Source organism: Gekko japonicus, unplaced genomic scaffold (genome assembly GCF_001447785.1).
Source record: "Gekko japonicus isolate JY-2015 unplaced genomic scaffold, Gekko_japonicus_V1.1 scaffold697, whole genome shotgun sequence".
Taxonomy (NCBI): domain Eukaryota; kingdom Metazoa; phylum Chordata; class Lepidosauria; order Squamata; family Gekkonidae; genus Gekko; species Gekko japonicus.
In genome coordinates this window covers 498,551-521,932 of record NW_015160230.1, presented here as the reverse complement: position 1 = coordinate 521,932, position 23,382 = coordinate 498,551, and the positions used below count along the sequence as shown (strand labels likewise).

General features: G+C 43.6%; 1 protein-coding gene across 2 annotated transcripts in view; it reads right to left on the bottom strand.

Moving 5' to 3' along the window:
* Window positions 1-23,382, bottom strand: part of LOC107111207 (copine-5) — a 218,419-nt gene that overhangs the window by 85,743 nt on the left and 109,294 nt on the right. For both annotated transcript variants that reach the window (XM_015412140.1, XM_015412147.1), the window contains 3 exons: window positions 21,013-21,076; window positions 13,609-13,712; window positions 9,819-9,923 (listed from right to left, as the gene is read on the bottom strand). In XM_015412140.1, the coding sequence (XP_015267626.1) occupies window positions 9,819-9,923; window positions 13,609-13,712; window positions 21,013-21,076 (273 nt within the window). The remainder of the gene's footprint in view (window positions 1-9,818; window positions 9,924-13,608; window positions 13,713-21,012; window positions 21,077-23,382) is intronic.

Genomic DNA, 23,382 nt, shown 5'->3' with positions numbered 1-23,382 from the left:
CAGCACTTTTGAGTAGGAGCAATGAAACTGCACATTAGTGTCCACAGAACCCAGTCTGCCATTAATAGTACCCAAAACTGCCCCCTCTCAGCAGCATTTGCTTTTCTTCCCTCAACCAAAGCACCGGGCCCACATTTCCCCATCCCCCCCACTACTTCTGTCTTCTTCCTCTGGAATGTGTTAGGGTCTCCCTTCAATAGACCCAACACTCTGCTGCAGCTGGCAATCCAATCCAATCCCCTCCCCAAACCTTCCAGATTTCAGAGATAAATATGCAACTTCATTTGCATTATTTATTCTGGCCACGGTGCTCTCTCCATATCTGAGTTTCTTGTCACGATATTTAGGATTTTTTTTTTACTTGCACTGAGCACAGCACACTTCCCCCCCATTCCATTTATTCCCTTACTAACAGATGTAAATGGTTTCCACATTCTACAAATAATAGACCAACTCTAAATATAGTTGATTCAGAATAAAACTCCCAAATGCACCTGTGCTTTATGGCTTTCAACAATAATGGAAAGATAAGCACACAGTGCCAGATCTCATGCAGGCCAATAAAAGCCAATCAACTACTGCAGTCAAAAATCAACAAATTGTTATGAATGGCACCTGTGCTTTATGGCTTTCAACAATAATGGAAAGATAAGCACACAGTGCCAGATCTCATGCAGGCCAATAAAAGCCTACTGCGGTCAAAAATCAACAAATTGTTATGAATGGTAAGAATGAAAAACCTAGGTGAAGTCAAACCAAAACATGTTATTAACATGGTCATGCTGACCAGAAGATGGATGGAAGGAATTGCCTCAGGCAGCGATTGTGAGGAGCAACTCAGAAGTAGCAAATATGGATTGAATCCAATTGGCTCCCACAAGATGCTAACTGTGGCAGTGAGGATAAGGAGACCATTCACAACAGATATGCAGTGTGCACAAGGCTCATGGAGAAGGTCTTGGTGGGGGCACTATCGCATGACATTCCTCCATGGCTGAAGATTCACTGTCTTATGTCTTTCTTTTAAGACAGCCTGATCCTGAAGTCTGAGACATTACTTAGTGTTTGGACATCACTGTGGACTGGATGAGTGTGAGCTGGGTCACTGAAGCAGAATGCAAACTAGATCAGAAAAAATGATAGCTGGCAGACTTTGTGACTGTAAGGGTGTGTGTTTGATCCCCTTTAGCCATCCCTTTTAACCAAGGCTTGCACATTCAGGTTTCTTATGTGCACCCGCACATCATTGGATATTGCACTATCAGTGTGCTATAGCAATCTTTAGCAACTGGGTTTCTCTGTGTGGACAAACCAACCCAGATACAAATGATTGCTATAATGCAATGACATGAGGATACAATCCAATGATGCATGGATGCAACCCTGAATCATTACTGCAGTTCTAGTTTCTGGTGGCTGTCAGGATCATCTTTAATATAAACTTACAGAAGCACAAAAAACAAATCAAAACTTGAACAGTTTTTATTTTGTTTGGTTTTATTTATTTATTTAGAAAATGCGTATGCTGCTTGCTCAAACAGCTCACAACTAAAAGAAAGCAAAACCCCACAAATCAATCAAATCAAACCAATAAAAACAAATCCATAAAACAAGCTGAGTCAATAAAATAAATCATGACCAAGCCAATAAAAACAACAAATAAAAGCAAGCCAGAAAAACCCTGTCTAAAAAGATATTGATAAAACAATTTTCAGGCTGGGAGCAGATTATAAAACATCTTTTAAAAGACGGAATACTTCAAATCAAGACCTGAGTAAGAGAAATCTGCCAGGTCCCTAAATAAAAGGAACATAGGTGCCAGGCAAGCTTCAAGGGGGAGGGCATTCCACAGGGAGGTGCTGCCACTGAAAAAGGCCTGTCTTTAATCACTGCATGACAGTACAGGCAGGGACACACACAGCAAGGCTTGAGAAGAGGATCTTAACTGGCAGGCTGAAGAATGTGGGAGGAGGCAATCCTTCCAGTACATTAGACAACAAGACTACTATTTGCAAAAGAGGAGAGGATCCAAAAGAATCAGCTAAATCTGCTGGAAATGACTTTATTTAAATCTAGTATTTTGTTTAAACTTAGCTGCCACTTTGATGTGGCCCATATAATTATGTTTTTATTTTTAAGCAAAAATTCAGCCATTCAAGTTGCTGTAAAGAACAGTTTCTCAGCTGGAAGAGAACCACCTGCTCCTTCTGAAGCACAGAAAGTGGATGATGATGAAGAAAATTCTTCATTTTTTGCTTAGAATCACAGGGCCAGAATACCTTACCCTGGAACCCTTTTTGTATCTCCTTTCTCTAATTGGTTCTGCAAAAGCAGTTCCATATATTAATATATGTCAACTTGTCTTATGTGCTATTCTTATTTATGCCCCAGATTTAAACATGCATCCTCAGGGAACATTTTAGCATTCAACATGACTGGCAGATCTATCCATAAATATCTTCTTCTCTGAGATGTTGGAGATCCATGGTCACATCTTCTACCTCTTTGCATTTCTACTATTGGCAGCTGTGGGAGCACCCAAACTACATCAGACCCATGACACGTGTGTGTGTGTGTGTCTGGGTATGACAGCCCTCCCCCCCCCCGTGCCTTTTTTCCTGACATAAATTCTCCCCCTCCCAATGCTATCTGCCCTCATACAGAAACATAAATGTTTTCCCTGTCAGGGCAAATAGCTTTTTGGTGGTGGAATTCAGTTTATGCTGGGAAATGGGACAGGGGACAGGGTTAACTTTTTCTATCCCCCAGTGTTCCAATTCAGATTCTCTCACAGTTGCTCATAATAGAAATTTATAAAAAATGGAACATCTGATGACAGATCCCCAACTTCTTGTTCTGTTTAGCTGCAAGGCAGATTAGGGAGAGACACTTCATAGGAACAGCTTCTTTCATCTAAGCTCTGACCCAATGAATGCAGCCATTGACATATATTAGCCAGCCACAATAACTTCTGAATTGCTCCTAGAAACATAAACAAGAGCATCTAGAGGGATTTGTATCTGTGGGACAGTGACAATAATCAAAGCTGATGGTAGGTCTTAGTGGCAATAAGGAGAGCTTTATGTGTTCTACACAGCAAAGATACCAAATAGCATCAGAAGCACCTTCACAAAATATCCTGCGGAATTTATGGCACCCCTACCCTAGCACTGCCATTTGTCCTCAGAACCTTAAGGGCAGGGTTTCCACACATTTGTGTGAGCCATGCAGTCTTTTAGACTTCTTGGATCAACCTGTCAACAAATCAGTGAAACCACATGGATCTTAGAGCTTGCCTGGGCTCTAAGATCCATGCATGATGCCTGCCTGTAGGAACGAGCAGTAACTGAACTTAAGCTGACGAGTACCATAGGAGGTGTTTTCTGCTGTTCCCCTTCCCCATTTGTGGAATTCTAAGAGGACGTGAGGTTGGTGCCACCCAGACTAAATGCAAGACCCTCCTTCCTTCCTTCCTTCTTTCCTTCCTTCCTTCCTTCCTTCCTTCCTTCCTTCCTTCCTTCCTTCCTTCCTTCCTTCCTTCCTTGTTAAAACTATGCATTCCTCTGTTTCTTCAGAAGATTTGTTAACTTTATATAGGCAGTGTTCACACACGCGGGATAATGCGGGGCGGAAGCAAGGCTATTTGCTCCGCTGGAATTTGACCCGCATTTGCACGATCACACAGTCCCTGGGAGCTGTGGGGGGTGACCCGCCACTGCATGAGCAGATGCAACCACTGGCGAGTTGGGTTTTTCCACCGGTGCACTTCAACAAGGGATCAATGATTCACATCTTTGTACCAAGTGCTCCCTATGCAGTGTGCAATGATGAACATAAGAACATAAGAACATAAGAGATGCCAATGTTGGATCAGGCCAAAAGCCCATCCAGTCCAACACTCTGTATCACACAGTGGCCAGAAATACCAGGTGCCATCAGGAGGTCCACCAGTGGGGCCAGGACATTAGAAGCCATCCCACTGTTGACCCCCCCCCCAAGCACCAAGATGACAGAGCATCACTTGCCCCAGAGTCCCTATCTATATCTTGTGGCTAATAGCCACTGATGGACCTCTGCTCCATATGCTTATCTAATTCCCTTTTGAAGCCGTCCATGCTTGTAGCCGCCGCCACTTCCTGTGGCAGTGAATTCCAAGTGTTACACATACATAAACTGGGGGGGGGGAATGATATGGAGTTGGGATGGCCCGATCAGACCATCCCGACACCATGGAAGCTCGCTGGTGCGATCACACTGGGGAGTCTGTTCTTGGCCTGTAGCAAAGCCGTTTGCTACTGGGTTTTCTCTGGTGTCTTTTTACTCCGCTTCTGCAGTGGAGCAAAACGAGTTGTCGACGGGAGCGGGACGTTTGGCAGATGTTGGTGTCTGAACACGCTCTTAAAATTCACCTGGCATTCGCGCCTATGGCACAGCTAATTCTGCATGTGATTGTTTTTGTAAATGAAATTGTTTTAACCTTTTGGGAATTGTCTAGAAGAACTTTGGCTGGAAGGGTGATCTAAAATTATATTAAACAAACAAATATATGGATTTAATAACTGGAGTTCCCACAAAATCTGTAGTTATTAATAACTGTAAACACTGTTATCAGTAATCGACAAACAAATGAAGGCCCTAGAAATACCATCTCTATTGAAACTATGTAAGGACTATTTGGATTAACAGACGCTTCTTTCAGTTACTGCAACTGAAACTGGCTTTCCCACATTTGGATACAACATTATAGCCTTCTAACAAAGCAATTTTGTGAGATTATTTCTAACAAACAAAAATGAACTACCTTCTCTGATCATGGAATTACATGCCAACATCCACGGGACTCATCCCAAGACCCATAATGGCAGCAGAACTACCTTAACTGGCTCTAAAAAAGCAAATTATATTAGCAGAAGATGTGTATTTCACTGTAGTTGTGCAACTAATTGAAATGACTGAGAGATTAAGATGATAAATGTTGCTAAAAATGGAAGGCATAATCCAACCAAATATAAACACCTCATTCAGTGGGAAAATATTAAGCAAATTATCTCGTTGAAATAAAAGGAATTGAAAACTTCTTTATTTTAACTGGCCCTCTCCCCCATGCTGCTCCTTATGTCTGGAACTGCCCCCTCGAATACCTGTATAATATTGTCTCCCTTCCTCTGAAATTCTTGATCAAAACTTACTTTTTCCTAGAAGGCTTTGGTACATTCCCATAATTCCCACTTCCCATCTACCCCTGCCTAAATTTCCCTCCCCTTCCCTTGTGTCCTCCCTCAGCTGAATTATAGACTGTAAACTGGTTGGGACACAAGAAACCTTTTTTCTTGTGCTACACACATTTATGGCACAAATAATATCACCTTAAATAATATCAACTGTAGCCAGAATCTCTTAATAAGTATTACGGAACTTAATACTTTGAGCCCATAACTTTTAGCATCATAAAACTGGAGACACAACTTTCTGCTATGAGTACAAACATTGTATTGTCCTTTGGGTATAGCTAGTTGTACTCAAATATTCAGCAATTAAAAACTAAAAGTAAAATCTGGAATGAAAGAAAATTAGCAATTTCCTAGTCATCAAATGCAAATGGAACACATAATGATCATCCCAGGAAAGCAAAGAGGAATTCTTGAAAAGAAACTAATGTAATTTTTTAAAAGTGAGAACTTTATGAAACCAATAAGGACCAAAAACCAAATAAAAATGTAGTTATATAAATATAAGTAGCTCATTAGATATGTGGCTAGCACCCAAAACCCTGAGTGTACATCAGGTCTTAATCCAGTAGTTACTTTATACAAGAATAACATGTGTCAGAATGCCCTGGCCCTGGTTGTGGCTAGCATGGCATCCTTCGGCCCCAGGAGGGCCAGTCTATTTTGGGACCCAAAAAACACCCTGAAGAACCATTTGCCACTGCATTGTACTGCAGTAATTAGTCACTGAACAAGCAGGGGATCCACAAGGAGGGAAGAAATCTGATTTTCCCCTCCCCCACTATTTCCTCTTTTAGTCCCTGACAATAAAGGGCTTTAACAGTGAGAACCAACACCTTGAAGTGGATTCGGTATGCTATTGGCAGCCAGTGCAATGCCTTCAGCACAGGCTGAATGTGTTCCCGCATGGGGAGACCGATCAAGAGCCTGGCTGCAGCATTTTGCACTAGCTGCAGCTTCCAGATTTGCAACAAGGGCAGCCCCATGTAGAGAGTGTTACAGTTGTCCAATCTCGAGGTAACCATCGCATGGATCACTGTTGCCGTTGCAGTCAAGAAAGGGAACCAGCTGCCTAATCAGCTGAAGACGATAAAAGGCTGACTTGGCAGTGGCTGCTACCTGGCCCTCCATTGTTAAGGAGGCATCCAAGAGCCCTCCCAGGCTCCTAACCTCTGGCGCTGGCACCAACAGTGCCCCATCGAAGGTTGGGAGTGGGATCCCTACCCCCAGGCTGCTCCAGCTCAGGCACAGGACCTCCATCTTCATTGCATTCAATTTCAGTCGGCTCAGTCTAAGCCATCCAGCCACAGCTTGTAACAACCATTTCAGATCTTCTGGTCTGGAGTCAGACTGGCCGCCCAACAACAGATAGAGTTGGGTGTCATCCACATACTGGTGACATCCCAGCCCATGCCTCTCGGTAATCTGGACAAGGGGGCACATATTGATGTTGAATAGCATTGGGGAAAACACCGTCCTTTGAGGCATTCCACAATTCAGTGGGTGCCTTCGGGATAGCTGTTCCCCTAGCACCACCCTTTGTCCTCGACCTTGGAGAAAGGAGGCAAGCGATTGCAAGACAGACCCCTGAACTCCCATGCCAGTGAGGCGGCGGATCAGTAACTGATGGTCGACCATGTCGAATGCTGCCGACAGGTCCAACAACAATAGCATTGTTGAGCCACCCCGATCCATATGCCTTCGGAGGTCATCTGTGAGGGCAACCAGTGCATCTCCGTCCCTTGGCCTGAAAACCAGACTGGAAGGGATCTAAAATGGAAGCATCATCACAAAATCTCTGTAGCTGAATTGTCACAGCCTTCTGTATTATTTTGCCCAAATGGTGCAAATTGGAAACCGGCCAGTAATTAGCCAATTCAGCTGGATCCAGAGATGCCTTTTTCAGGAGAGGACAAACCACCACTTCCTTGAATGCCCCAGGAAACTGTCCCTCTGTTTTACTTTTGAGTGATCTCCAGCCCTCACCTGGAAATTGACAGCATTTGTTTCCCAGGAGGAAATGGCTGGTTTGGAGAGTGGTGTCTATGGCATTGTACCTTTCTGAGGTCCCACCCTCCTCAAACCCCAAGCTCTCCAGGCTCCACCCCACAAATCTCCAGGAATTTCCCAACCTGAAGGTGGTAATCCTATCTCCTTCCCAGCTAACTATGAACCTACTTTTATCTGCCACTCTGATTTCAGGTTTCCATCTCCTCCCCCTTTCTGCAGCCTCTACCTAAGAAAAGTACAGTCTTTCTCTGCAGTGGGGACCAAAGCTACTTATATCATTCTCCTCTCCCCCTTTTGATCTGCACAACAACCCTGTGAGGTAGGTTAGGTTGAAAGTCTGTGACTGGTCCAAAATCACCCACTCAGCTTCCACAGCAAGAACGTGGGTCTGGGAGACTCTGCTCTGAAGCACTAAGTGCTATGCCACACTGGCTGTCCTAGGGGGCTGCTGCTGGTGAACAGGAGTGAGCAGCTGAGCCTAGTTAAGTCATGCCAGTCAGGTGTCATCAAGTCACCCAGAGGGTGCTGCCAGGCCTAGGGTAGCCAACCTCCATGTGGAGCCTAAAGATCAGCTGGTATCACAACTGAACTCCAGACAACAGATCTCTCTCCACTTGGAGAGAATAACTGCTTTGGAGGGTAGACTCCATGGCATTCTGTTCAGCTGAGGCCTCTGCCCTCCCCAAACTCTGGCTTCCATAGACTCCACCACAAAATCGCCAGGAATTTCCCAACCCGAGTTGGCGACCATAGTCAGGACTGGCCCCAATGAGTTCCCCACAAAGGCCAAAGTAGGCCTGCAAAGGGCCTCCTGACCCTGCCTTTTTACTGACAGAACCAAGCTTGGTTGCCTAGCAACAGCCACTGAGGGGAAAGTGAGCCCCACAGCAGGAGGAGAAGAGAATGGTTTGACGGCCACTGGCTCACCTCAGTAGCCAGCCAGCCATGGAGGAGCCAAGCAGGAGAAGCGTCTTTGTCAGGAGAGACAGCCGTTTTGGCAGTTTATTCCGACAGGGAAGAGTGGCCAAGCCAGCTGTGGGCAGGGGAGAGGAGTGGACCCAGCACCCAGCCAATGGCATGAAAGTCCTCTTGAGTGGCAGTTGATGGGCCAATGGCTGATGGAGCACACAGCACAGCCAATGGGAGAGCTGGAAATTGCCAATATGCTAGGACTTATATATATATATATATATAAAAGATATTGTTTCACACATTTGCTTTAATATCTCCCCCGAAGACCAGTCTGAGAAAAGTAGTTATAGGAAATCCTATTACAGAACAGAAGAAGGTGAAGCATGAAATAAAGTGGAATGTGCTGTCAGCCCATCTCTGGAGAATGACTATAAACAGGTGAGAGATGATTTTTTAAAAATCCCAGGACAGGGTCTTAATCATAATAGGGTTTCCTCTTTTGCTTTTATTCTGAGTTTTGCACTGCGTACAGGGACCATTTTATCAGAAATCACTAGGCTATGTGAATATACAACACAGCACTGATCTTCTAATCAATGGCAAATGTTAAAGCGCATATTGGTAACAGCTACAATGAAAGTATAGCTATTGTGCAAAAGTGGGTGTTTGCAGAAGCGATTGTGTTTTACAACAACCTCTAGCTGAGTGAAAGGTATTGGGCCCAATTATTCTTTCTGTAATTAGCTTCCCTACATACCATGAACTCTTATTAGCCTGATTAACACTACTGTCAGTCCCCCACCCACAAGACTATCTCTCTTGAACTGCCACTGACCTTTTCTGCAGATTTAGGCATAGGCATAGTAGCAGCCTTTATGAACAAAGCAGATTATCCATCTCCAGAGCTTCTCCAATCAGGCCTTTCCCAGGCCTTGTGGTTCATTTCCACCCATCAATCACCCCCTAAGCACATTTCTCTCCCATCTGTGAGGAGGAGGGAGACTTCCCAAGGGAGTCACCCCCACACTTTTGCCTCTTCAGTAATGCTGACACAGAACAAGAACCATGTAATTTAGAACAAATCTGAGCTCCAGGATTTCAAACAGAGACAGATTCTTTCAAGACTCCAGCTGGGTTAAGGGAGAAAGAATATTTTGCACTACAGTATTTCAGGACGGGACAGTTTATATGGTGCATGGCACTATTATCATTCAATGTGTACTCTTCTTATCTTGAACATAAGAGCCCTATAGAATCAGGCCAAGGGTACATTTGATACTGTTTCCAACTATGACCAGCATGGGGACTCTGGAAAGACTACAAGAAAGGTAAGAAGGCAATAGTCCTCAGTATTTGTCTCTGTCATCTGATATTTGGGTAACAGCTGCTGGAGAATTTTCAGAAAGCCATGATACCACTCTGTAACATCAACAACCAAAATGCCCGCACCTCACAAGAAACAATAACATCCCCTGGAGACTTGAAAGAGTGACTGGAGGAAGGTGCTAAGCAGTGAGGTCTGTGTGAGAGTACTTTATACATTTTGGGCACAAAGGACATTTTTTTGGCATCTAACATTGATTTCCTCTAACACCTCCCCCCATCCCTCCCTCTCAAGAAAAAACACCCACAGCTGTTAAGTTGAACCAAGCTCTGTGACACTGGTACCTGTCGTAGTCCCCATTGCAGAGGGCCCGCACAGGGATGAAGAAGGACTGCCAGACAGGGTTCAGAGTGTTCTTCACCACTTCTGTTTTGTGGCATATAGTAAACCTGGCAGGATACAAAAGGCCAATTATGTTATGAATTAACTTCAGAGACTGCCCTAGGGTAGACACTGAAGAACACAGAACAACAACCTCATTAAAGTTCCCACCTCTGACACTTAGATTCTGCCAACATCCATGGACAAGGGAATATTCACACAGGGTTGGATCAAGACCAAAATGGATTACTTTAATAGTCATACAGCCTGGCACTGTTGGTCTCCAAGGCCATAAAGCAGTAATAAGCCAGTCCTTTAACTACCGTTAGCAAAACACAAAATGAACAAAAGAGTGCTCTTTTCTCTTAGCGTGAGGATGATTCTGTACTACCCTGTTTTCCCGAAAATAAGACCTACCCCAAAAATAAGCCCTAGTAGGGTTTCTATGCATTCGTGGTATAAGCCCTAGTGTGTCTTCTTGAGAAAAAATAAATATAAGACAGTGTCTTATTTTCGGGGAAACACGGTAGTAGCACAATATCCTGGTTGAGAGGGAGTGATGTGGAGGTGTTAGTGGATATCCTGTTTCTGAGCCTATGTATTGGAAGGACGGGATAGACAGTGTAGGGGGAAGAACTGTATTTGTGAACATTTCTTAGAGATGTGTGCACCACTCCTAGAAATAAAAGAAAAAGAAGAGTGGGTTTTTATACACCGCTTTTCTCTACCTTAAGGAATCTCAGAGCGGCTTACAATCGCCTTTCCTTCCGCTCCCTACAACAAGCACCTTGTGAGGTAGGTGGGGCTGAGAGAGTTCTAATAGAACTGTAACTGGCCCAGCAGGCTTCCTGTGGAGGAGTGGGGAATCAAACCCAGTTCTCTAGGTTAGAATCGACCTCTCTTAACCACTACACAATGTTGGCGGTGTGCATACCCTTCCAAGAGGACGTGCATACCCTTCCAAATACTACATTTTTACATTTAAAATATGGTAACGCACTGCTTTGAAGCAACAGACACCGTTTCTTAATATTTGTCCATTTTTTTGTTGACAAAGAACTAAGATAAATATTTCTGCTTATGATAGTAGTAGACTGCTTAGTCTCTAAAGAAATGAAAAAAGTGTGTATGTATGAATGAGGGGAAGTATTGTGCTTGCAGCCCATGACATTAACAAGCTTCTATTGGGTACTTGCACAACTGCATTCCAGAAAGCACAAGTTGCATGTATCATGGGCACACAGGCAGGAGGAATAAAGTTACATTTTCCCAAAAGATTGAAATAATGGCTGTTTTTGCCCACCCCAAAATGGAGAGCAGCATGCCTGTGCATGGGAACTTCCATATGATGTGGTGTTCATTGAACACAACTCATGGGCCTCATGGAGCTTTCCTTTTTTTAACTGGATCAGAAGAAAGCTACCTTTGTCGGGCTCAAAGGAGGAACTGTGGGGTGACTGCAGGCTCAGCATCCTAGATGCTCCACCCTCAGCCAGTAGGGGGGAGGTGGTGCTAATTTCTGCATTCTGCACCCTTTAAGACCCTTTTTACATTTCTTTTCCCGAGTTGTGGTGTATGGGAAATGTCAGGGCTGCTGGGCAATGAGGGGCAGTGTCATGGTCACATTGTAGCCTCTGTACCAACATAATGGAGGCAAAGGGGGAGAGGCATGGGTGAGGACAATACTGGGCAGTGTAAGGACTGGGCAAGTGGACACGGTTCCCACCTGCTTGCATGCTGCCTGTGCCCCAGTGGGCAGAGATGCATTTTGGTGCCCTTATGTGGAAGCAGCCAACACATTGTTGTTTGAGAAGCCCTGTAGCAGAAGTGTCACCTGGTGAACAGATGTCTGGATCTCCCTCAACTAATCCATTGTGTACTGAAAAGCAGCCTTTTGAGGGACCTAAAACTTGGGGGCCATTCCACTGCCTCTAGCACTACCATTTCAACATAGAGGAGTACATGGATTACTGCCTCTACTTCCTCTCCTAATGAAGATATGCACATAACTCTTTTTGGGTAGAGGAAGCAAAGAGAAACCTGTGCCTCCCAGAACAATTGCCTGCACCTCTTTAGAGATGTCAGTTTTGCACTTTGAAAATTAAGATAGATATTCTTCGTTCCAAAGAAAGTTTGGCTTTATTTTAGTTTGCCTTTGATGATTTTGAACAGTTAGATAGCTTGTCTCAGTCACTGCTATATTGCTATCCTCTCTTCAAGTTCATTAAGAGCTACCATTATCCAACTTCCTGTCAATCATTTTAAAACTGAATTCGCCAGGGACATGGTAGACACTTTTCAGTACTCTTCCCACTGTTGGTGTGCACGTGTGAAAAACAGAAAGGCAGTTTTAAAAGTGCTTCTATTAGGTTTGGGATTTGTTGATTCATAACTGCATCACAATTTTCCTATGTTTTACAATGCATGTGTGATTTCAGGCTAAAAAAACACACAAAATCATTTTTAATTTTTCTGCGGTACAGTCCAAAGTGTATTCAAAAGAATATTTTCTGAAATCAAAAAGCTACCACATGCAGGGTGCTAAATTCTCCTTTGTTGCATACCTAGGAGCAAGTTTAAAAGCCCAGCCAAAGTAGATCAGTTTGCCTGAGTTGCACAGAAGAAATGATTTTGAGAGAATCACTCCAGTCCAAGCAGATCCACAAAGAAAACACATCAGGCCAGCTGTCAGTCATTGATTAGTTAGGTTTGCTAAGGTTGCAAAAATGGGTAGGCTAAAACGGATTAATTTCTCCCAGAGCAGCACAGAACATTCATAAAGATGAGAGTGTTCAAAAGCACTTTCCCATCCTGCCTGAGTTTAATATTCTCTCCTCCACTCCTCCTTCCTCACACTTTACAATTCTTGACAGTATTACCCTTGAGTGATGATGCTTCCATGCATATACAAAATGCTCTGCCTGGCAAAGAATGTCTGAGGGCATCCACACCATACCATGTATCTGATTCTCTGTGGCCTTACAACAGAACATGTACCCTGTTTCCCTGAAAATAAGACCTAGCCAAAAAATAAGCCCTAGTAGGATTTCTATGCATTTGTGGTATAAGCCCTAGTGTGTCTTCTTGAGAAAAAATAAATATAAGACAGTGTCTTATTTTCAGGGAAACACGGTATTACAAAAATATTACTTCCTGACTCCCTGATTCATTAATAATATTTAAGTATGAGAGAGATGGTAATCATTAGATTGGCAACTACCTCTTAGGTCTACTCCCAAAAGATTCTCTTTTATACCATTCAGTTGTGCTTTTGGGGCATCCCAGCTAAAGACTGTTGTTATCTCTCTTAGGCAACTGAATAAGAAAGGATCTGGTTGCTTGGAGCCAGAAGACAGATCCATACTTTGAATGTTTGGTGGTTTATTTATTTTAAACTCCTTAGCCCTGTTTTTCTCCCCAAAAGGCTCTCAGAGCTGTTCACAGCATAACACTAATGCCATACAACATGTTGTAGAACAAAATAACATTGTTCACTTCCAGCTGCCTTCAAAAGCCCTCCTGATCAGCCTTACAAAGCTCTCTGAAGGCCAGAAGGGAAGGCCTTCTTTTTGGAAGACTATTCTGTAGAATTGGAACCATAGTAGTCAGAACTTAAGACCACACAGTAGCACTCCTAATAAATCCATAGGAGGTGACAGCAAGGAGGAACTGCTCAGAAGACTGGAGAGCAATCTATACACCTTTCTGATTTGAGTAAATTTTCAGCCTCAAGATAAAAGCAATTGTACTTACGTCCCATCCTCGTTACTTCTATAGAACACCATGAAAGGGTCAGATTTTCCAAAGAAATCTTTCTTGTCCAGTTTATTGGCACAGAACTGCATTGTGGCCACATCCTTGGAATAGAAATCAGAATATGTCATGTCTGCCTTAACATGAAAAAAAAACCTTCATCCATTTAGTTCCAAGTATGCAATATAAACAATGCCACTGCCTTAACATGAAAAAAAAACCCTTCATCCATTTAGTTCCAAGTATGCAATGCATACAGTGTCAGAATCCAGGGCAAAAACATCTAGGCTTACTGAGGAGGGTAAAGGGGTGGTGGTAGGATTAATGATCATCACTGAAGGAAAGGTTCATTGATAGGTAAGGGAATAGTCTGAAATAGAGAGCAGCAAGGCTGGAAAAAATCTAAGGCATCTGATCACCCAGATATCTAACAATATAACGTTATGTCTAAGAATTTAGACTTTTTTTTAACCTTGCTTAGTGCCAGCATCTGACAATTTGATTGTAAAACCAAAGGTCCCCCCCCCCATTTCTGGTAGGCACATTGATGCTTTGATCTTCAGTGTATCAATTGGCTCCTTGGATATTCCAGAAGATGTTATGGATTGTGATAGGACTGATGTGATCAATTAGGCAGTTGATTCAATATTTGTTTTGGGTCCTTTGAGATTAAACCCATCCAAATTCTATACAGGGTTTTGTTGCTTTATTATACTTGAAAGATTCAGGTTTGGATTAAAAAAACACTCCTAATCTGCATATTTGTTAATTAATGTCACATTAATTTTTGTGATCAAAATCAAACTTTTGAAAGATGTCACCCTAAGATTCCAGTCCCAGGTTCCAGTATGCTCTGAATCTGTAGCAGTATTTTGTCTGCAGATCAGAAACAGTTAATTGGGAATTATAGGGCCCTGCGGTATGCATCATGGTTTATTTACTTCCCACAAATGAAACATTATACTAGCAGAAGTGTTAACCCATCTTACCTGAAAGCCATGGAATCACAAACCAGTTCAGTATCTTAAATAAGATACTTACATGTCATCCTAAACAGAGTTACGCTCTTCTAAGTCCATTGGTCAATGGGCTTAGACATGGGTAACTCTGTTCAGCATTGCACAGTGATCTGTGCATTTGTAGTGCTGAGGACACTGGAGACAATCCTTCTCATTGATCCAGTGCAGGGTAGCAATTATCATTCTCTATAGATGTTCTTCTCCTGTTCTCCTTCATCTGCACCTACATTTATTTGTGCTGGCATAGACAGAGACACCTTCATCATCACTCCTTTATGCTTGAGCTCTTGTGTGGCCCACTAAGTGGCACAGTAAAGGCCATACCTAGTCCAACAATTTGGATTAAGGTCCTTGGAGGGTGCCAATGACAAAAACTCCAATGTATTCCAAAGTTAAGGAACTAACAGTCTTGCCTTTTAAAACCCAGATATCTAAATAAATGATGTCATGATCACAGCGACATTTCTTTAAGGATGGGGATAAAGCAGACAGCCTTTCTGGTTTGAATGAACCCTGAGTCAATGCAGAGCCAAATGTGTCATAGTGCAAAGAACCAAGGATCGCTGTGTTGTTAGAGGTGTCATATCTGAGATGAGAAGTCTGATGAGATCTTGGATGCTTGACAAGCAATAGACAGGCATGAGAGGAAATCACAATAGATGAATGGCAAACCTCACAGGCTGTTTGTGATTTTAACTCACTGCACAATCCTTCTTCAGTTCTTTTGCTAAGCTACCAGCTAGTATTGGCTGCAGGCAGAAAGCAGCTGCCCCTCTTCTCTAGGCAGTGAGTGACTCACCATATACATATAAGCACTTAATTCTTCTAAGGATGCCACTATAGCTGAGTGAAAGGGAGGAGCCCAGCACAGCTTCAAAAGCAAAACAGGGGACTAAGGGCTGCATGTGTTACTGCCATGCTGTGTGATTTTGGGCAGATCCCCTCCTCTTCTTGTTCCCATCTATCCATCTGGACACTTAACAATTACCCAGTGCTTTTTGAGAGCTTAAACTAAAAGGCAGAAGAGAAACGCAAATCAGACATGAGAGTTGCTTTGCTCAAAGGCAGCCAAAATCAAATGTGGAGAGACAGGTTGACACTTTTGAACACAGAGTGGGTGCTTTGTCCCCACTTAATGTGCACATTTTCAGGTTTACTGGAGGGGATCTGGAAAGCATCCATTTCTATGATAGCACTGACATCCCTAGTAACTGCAGCAGCAAAGCATACAGAATGGCAGAAAAATTCAGCAGGGCTGCATCCACATATCACTGGATATTGTGCATCACTGCACAACAGAAATCATATGGTATTGTGGACATGCCAATCCAATTGCAAATGACTGCTATAGTGAAATATCCTGTGATGTGTGGATGCAGCCCAGGTTTGATATATTTACCCCAATTAGAGCTTGGCAGGGAATGATATTGTGATTCCTGAAGGTCCAAAGAAGTACAAATGCCCAGAAAGGGAATATGGGAAATTCCTCAACATTTTCCTGAATACAGCCCTCTGGTTTTATTGGTCAATCGTCCCCTTAGCACTAGAGGACACCTTCCTGAGATGGCCAACAGTAAGCTTTTCTTGGGTTGCAGAGTGGAGATGAAGAGAGGGAAGAAAATGGAAATGCAGAACATAAGATCAGCATTGCTGGATCAGACCTGATGTCCATCTAATCCAGCATCCTGTTTCACACAATGGACAACTTGGCCTACAAACACAGCACAGAGGCCAAGTCTTCCCTGTTGTTGTCTCCCCAGAGTGTTCTACTATTTGGTCATCATACCTAATAGCCACAGATGGACCTATGACCTCCATGAACCTGTCTTATGCTCTTTTAATGCCACTTATACTACGGTAGTAGCCATCACTACATCCTGTGGCTACCCTAAACTAGTAGCCATCACTACATCCTGTGGCTACAAATCTCTCAAGTTCGACAATTCATTTTGTCTGTCCTGTAGCAGATGATTAATGAAGAAAGATACCTTAGAACAGAAGATAAAGGGTTCTTGAGTGAGAGAGAGCCTTGCTTAGCCATAGAGATGGTGGTTCACTTTCTCTTTTGTGCAGCTTTTACTCTGGGTAACTCCGCTTTCTGAACACCCTGACTTGGGGAGTGTCTCCCTGCTGAGCCTGAAGCAGCATACAAGAGGCTAACATGTCACGTCAGACCTGGCAGCACTGATCTGCGCACAAAAGTAAAAGACTCTCCTAGAAGTTGCATCTGCTGCAACTGTGCAAAGCATGTCCAACAGATGAGAATGGGCCTACTTTTGGAGCAGTGAGTGAGAACAGTGCTGCCAGGACAAAAGCACTATGCAAATCACTACTTCTGAAGGAGCCCCTCTTAGGAAGCGACTGCCATTCCCACACCATTTCCATCATTCTCTAGAAGGAGCCAGGGGCCAGTGATTTCATTGCCAGAAGTGCTCCATGATCAGCCATTGCTGACATTCATTGCTATCTATCCAACCCACAAGTTCACACGTGCCAGGGACTGTGCAATTTTTCATGGCTGGCTTCTCCTTATCAATGTACAAAGTCCCAGTAGATAAGGTCTTGTCAGGAACTGGCTCTTGCTAAGTCACTGAAGGCAGCAAGGCCAAGAAGCAATGTAAGGCAATGTTGCATGGACAAGACAATGCACTGGCAAAAATGCCAGTTTGTAGCAATGAGCAGCAGCAGACACTGGAGTCTTCCTCAAGTCAAAGAAGCAAGCCTGACTGGAAGCACTTGTAAAAGCCAGTTCTTGTCACATGACCTGCTACCATTTCCATGGTATAATCTCCTGCTTCCTGGACATACTTACTAAACATGGAAAGTGGTGCTCAGATAACGCTGGTGAAGGGAACGAGGTAAATGATTCCCAACAGCAAAGCTGTACAGTTGCCAGATTCCCCTGAAACCTTCATTATTCTTTCTGGAATTTACACGGGTTGCTAAGATCCAGGTCAAAATGGGCACCAGTGAGACTTATGATGTGGCCCATAGAGGTAGTGCCCTGCTGCAACATTCCCCTGCTCCCATGTCATCACATCAATCAGCTGACTGCGTTTTTTTACCATGGCAACAGTTCCATGCCATGATGTTGCTTGAAATACCTGAGGCTGTTGACAAGTCAGTATGCAAGGGGAAAAAGCACTGTGTGGAAGCACAGTTAAATCCCTACCACCCATTCTCAAGCATCACTCACATGAAGGGTGAAAAGTATGCAGACGGAGAGCGATTTCAGCTAAGCATACCTTTATTTAGTTCAGGACAAAGACGAAGGGACCAGCTCGCAGGCTGGTTATATATGTTCAGAAAACCCGCCACCAAGTACACCTAAACACACCCCCTACTCCCGATAGGCTATTTACAGTAACCGGGCGACCATTGGTCTCCCGGCTGAGAAGCTGGCCCTTTGATTGGGCCGGCTAGGATCCTACGGACCCATTGTCTTTGGACGTGAAGCTATTGAAGAGTTGTGCCTGGCCAGCCCGGGCAAGTCCGGGCATGTCAGGCTGAATACATTACAAAGGGGAAAAGTTAAGTCAGCTTCTATCACAAGCGGCAGAACTGCTCATGCGGAGTTAATTGCTTCTGTCTCGGTTCTTTAAGTTCAAAATGGGTGTTAATTCTCTTTATAGCACAACAGATGGCAGGCACTCACCTACATGCAGTTAGTGCCTCTCTTGAATCAAAAGGATATATAAATGTAATTTGTGTGTGTGCGTGTGCACACATGCATTCATGTAAGAGCAACTAAGAAAGAAACTGTAATGTTCTAGTGTCTGTAGCTTGAGAACTTGATGTGTGGATGCAACAGTACAAGCATGCTCGTAAGTACCTACCTGTGTACAGAAGGATTATGGTATATGCATCTTATATTCTAATAGTGAAGTTGGCCAGTTTTTGGATACTTAAGCCCAGTGACTGGAGCTGTGAACAGGCAAGACAGATCTTTCTACACACCTGAAATGGGCCCCACGTTTGCAGAAAAATGTGAACTATAAAAAATACATTTAAAAAATATGAAAATGACAAAGGGGATACAGGGGAAAGTGAGTGCCACCTCACAAGTCCTTGAGGGCTCCTTGCCATGCAGGTGGGCTTAGCCCAGTGACTGACACCACACAACTGGGCTACAGTTTTCCTAGGTAGAGGCTGACCGGGAGGGGGGGGGAGCTGAAGACAGAGGGCTAGGAAAAAGTAGGTTGGCTTTTGGGTGGGAAGAAGATAGGGTCGCCAGCCTTCAATTGGGGGCTGGAGATCACCTGGAATTACAACTGTTCTCCAGATGACACAGATCAGTTCCCTTGGAGAAAATGGCTGCTCTGGAGGGGGGATTTTATGGCATTATACTGTGCTGAGCTCACTTCCCTCCCCAAACCTTGACCTCCCAAGGGTCTATCCCTAGATCTCCAGGAATTTCCCAGTCTGGAGCTGGCAACCCTAAGGTGGAACTGATCTCCATAGCTGGGAGATCTGTTGTGATTCCAGGAGATCTCCAGTGCCCACCTGGAGGTTGGCAACCCTAGAATGAGAGAAGGAAGCAGGAAAAGGGGAGAGGCTATGGGGACTTTTAGAAAAGGGAAAAGGAAAGAGTGAAGGAGGGGGAAATTAAATGTCTCCCGTAAGTCTCCCACAAGTTCACACTTGTTTTCTAATTGTGGTGATCCGACATGTGCCCGTGTATGATAGCAAAAGAAGATTACTTTTGTCTGTGCAGGAGATAAATTGGTTTCTCCCACTCTTGCAGACATCAGAAATATGGGCGAGAGGAGGTGAGAAAAATGCAGTGATACTGTTTGTATTCATTTCTGTATGTGGGAGAGAAAGAAATAGTCTGCCTGTGCTGGCGTCTAGACAGGCCTGTGTTTCTCTTAAAAGATGTACGCCAACTGTGTTGTTTTGTTCTATTTGAGGGTAGTAACAAGCTGGTTATGGCAGCCAAGAGGTTCTGAACTCCAGTGACCAATACTTGAACTGCTGGATTCACACAGGCAAATACTTGGTGACTCTCTACCATATCAACTCCCCTCTGCCTCTCCCACAGGTCCCAAGTTCAAGACTGATAATGCTAGGAAGGCCTCATTCCACACACAAGGACTTTTCCTTTGCAAAATGTATGATTTTTTTCACCATTAGTCTCTACAGCAGAGATGTCCAAAGCTCCTGAAAAGCTGTTAATTATTTTGAAGGCTGAGTTCCATTAAGAGCAGCAGAGCAGGAGAGAGGGACACATCGTGGTCTCCAGCCAATTCTAGGGGCTTGAAATTGGGCACCAGCTGTTTCTGTTTCCAGTGTTATAACACGAAGAGCCAGTGTTCACCTTCAGTTCTTCAAGAGTGGGCATAGACTACCACCTCTGAAGGTCCCTTGCCTGCATGCTCCCCTAGTGGTTGCGAGAAGTCAGCTTGACTTGATAGCAAAAGAAGGAGGAGGAGGAGGAGGAGGGGGGGGCATAGACTCAGATTGTGCCCTCAGGTTGAAAAATTTGGCCACTCATGCTCTACAGGATGCTTTGCTACTGTGTCCCATGCTGCCACCTAATGGGTCCTTGGTTTGGAAAGGCAGAAGATTACCACTGTAGAGGAAGCATATGCATATCTGTAGTGTATAGGATGTTCGGTGGCATATTTGTGGAGCCAGGGAATAGAACTCTCTGATGAAGGACTTTCAGTTCTGGAAACTAGTTGTCTAGAGGTTGCAGATCCATGCTGATGTTAGGCTGGGGGACTAATGGATAAGTGATCTGTAATGCATGCTAGTGTAGCTCTTCATCTTTAAGCATGTAGATGCATTGCTTTACGTACACAAAGATGCATTGCTTTACGTACACAAAGATAATACCATAAATATTGGGCTTATTTTCCCATTGCACACTGTTAGTACCACAACACCAGGCACACGGTTGCATTCATGGAAGCAGCTACCAAGAAAGCACAAAAACACTAACAAGGGCAATGTTTCCTAATATTTCAGCTTTGCCTCGTACCACATGAGTATGCATAACTGAGAGCTTACTACTAGTACCACAAAGAGGGACAAAGAAACCTAGTGTCCACAGTGCAATGTGGGAAGCTACCCTAGGAATCATACAATTCTGAGCACAGACCAACAACTCATCCACCTCTACCCAGATACTATGTTCTTTCTGATTTAGGCACACAATCTATGTGCATCTCTCTGCATAGTCACTGTTTTCACACATTCATTAGCTCTACCCCAAAAAATAATTCATTACAATTAAGTACTAGGGTATGAAAGACTCAAGATAGTGTAGCACCCTGTACTGTGTGATACTCCCCATAGCAGAGGAGAGCTTTTCTTGCTGTTCAGACACAATCATCAGGAGCAGTGAGATGACCAGAAGCTCACAGGGCAGGGAATTACTCACTCTGCAGTTACCCAGTTCCTCAGCAGACAGGATGATGGTGCCACACTTCTTCCCTGGAATACCCCTGCAAGAGAAAAGAGAATGGCTTAGCAGCCAGGCAGGAAGAGAAGAAAATAAAAGCCCATTCATACCAGATCCAATATTGTATTATTTATTTATTTGCTACAGTTGCAACTGATTTCTTCTCCAAGGGGTCAGAGTGGCCTTTTCGCCTCATAACAATTCCGTGAAGGAGTCTGGCTGAAAAAGATTGGCTCTCTTAAGGCCACCCAGTGAGCTGAGCTTCACAGCTTAGCAGGCTATCTGACCCCGGGCTTCCCACATCAAAAGCCAACACACTGTCTCCTAATGTTCATTCACAGGCAACTCCAGTAGTTATTCATGCACAGAAGCCCTTCAGAAATGGATGTGGTTATGGAAAAGCAGTGCTGTGAGGATTATGCCTTATAAAGTTTTACTGATCAACCATGCAGCCATTTAAAACATTTTTGCAGGTGACTCAACAAAGAAGGGGATTTTTCAGGGTGGAAGAATGCAGATTTTCAGCTAAACTGTGGTTTTAATTGTACTCCAACAGTTTAAGACAAATTGACATATTTATTTTCAGTGCACATGTACACAGTACATTGGAAGGCACAGCTCACATGAAGCTGCCTTATACTGAATCAGATCACTGGTCCATCAAGGTCAGTACTGTCTACTCATACTGGCAGCATCTCTCCAGGGTAGAAGTCTTTCACACCACCTACCACCTGATCCTTTTAAATTGGAGATTCCAGGAATTCACCCTGGGACCTTCTGCATGCCAAACAGATGCTCTGCTACTGAGCCACAGCCCCTGCCTCCATGGTGAAGCAAAGTCTTAAACAAACAAACAGCTTACTCTCTAAATATTTTTTTAAAAAATAGCATTTTTATTGGAGCAGTTTTGGCCAGCTTTGTGAAATACAATCATTCCATCCATTCAGTGCCATGACCCCAGAAGACTCCACTGGACAATGATCTCTCAGAATGAATCTGTCCTACAGACTGGATGACAACTCTAGTTGTTTCATGGTGGTGGAAGTCAGGGGTGAAGCAGAAATTGAATGATTTGACCTTTTTCAGTCCAGAAGTCAAAATTACAAAAATCTCCAAGCTACAAAAGTTTAAATTACAAACATCTAAAGTCTAAATTACAAAAATCTACAAGTGATGTCACTTGTCTAGTAGCTTAAGAAGGCCTAGTCTCATGTGCAGAGTCAATCAACAATGAAAACAACAACAAAAAAGATCAGAACAAAACACAGAAGTAGAAAAACTCCTTTCTTTGTTCTATGTCTTTTGTCAGACTGACACAACTTTGCATTTGAGCCTGCCCCCAGTTGTGCATGGAAACAACCGCCTCTTGCCAATGAATCACTGGAATCATTTATCACAGGCACAAGTGTGATTTTGAATATCATATTTTCAACCCATACAAGGAATGAGACAGAAAGTTGTGCCTTGAGGCGGTGACAATAAATTCAGATAACATGTTTGCCATACACAGCTGGACCTTTTGTTCTATAGGTGTACATGCAGAATGAGTGAAATGGCCCGGTTGTTTCTACACATGCCAGTTACCATTTTTATAGTCATGTTTTTACGTAGCCTGAGTTTTTACTATACACCCTGTATCCCGTTCACTTTTTTTGTCTTCTTTTTTCCTTTGTGTCTGCACATTCGGGGTTCATGTTGGGCTAACTAGGCTCCCTCAGGAAAGATGAACAGAAGTTGGCTTATCTGTATTATCTTTCCAGACTATTCATATTAAAAGAGAAATCTATTGTGATTTGCAGTGAAATTGTGCACTCAGGCGTGGTACTGAGACAAATGTGTGCAGGTTTACAATTATGTAACAAGAGGAAAACAGAGGAACAGATCAAGTGAAAGATGGGTCCACCTGGGTAGTTTTGCACTGGGGGAAAACATGCATGGGTTCTTCTGCATGTGAAAACCTCAGTGGTTGCTGCTAGAATTGATTTCTCCTCTGGAGCAGAGATCTGGGAGACAAAGGCCCATTATGCACTGACAGCTTACTCCAGAGAATCTGAGCAGTCAAGTCTTTAAGCCTGACTTCAGATTTGTGTGCCTGCTGTATGCACCATTCTTTTTTCTCCAGTTCTATTTCTGTGTGTGTATTCTGCAGATGCAACCAAAACCCACATTTTTAAAAATTGGAGTGGGAATATCACTTGTGATGTGTGGGGGATGGCGTCCAATTTTTTTTTAAATTTACACAATTGTCCTATCGCAGCTGTGCAGTAACATCCAACAAACACCTTCCATTTAAGTCCGTGTGGTTCAGGTTTTGCAGGTGCTTTGTAGTTCCTTGAAGGAAAGGGAAAC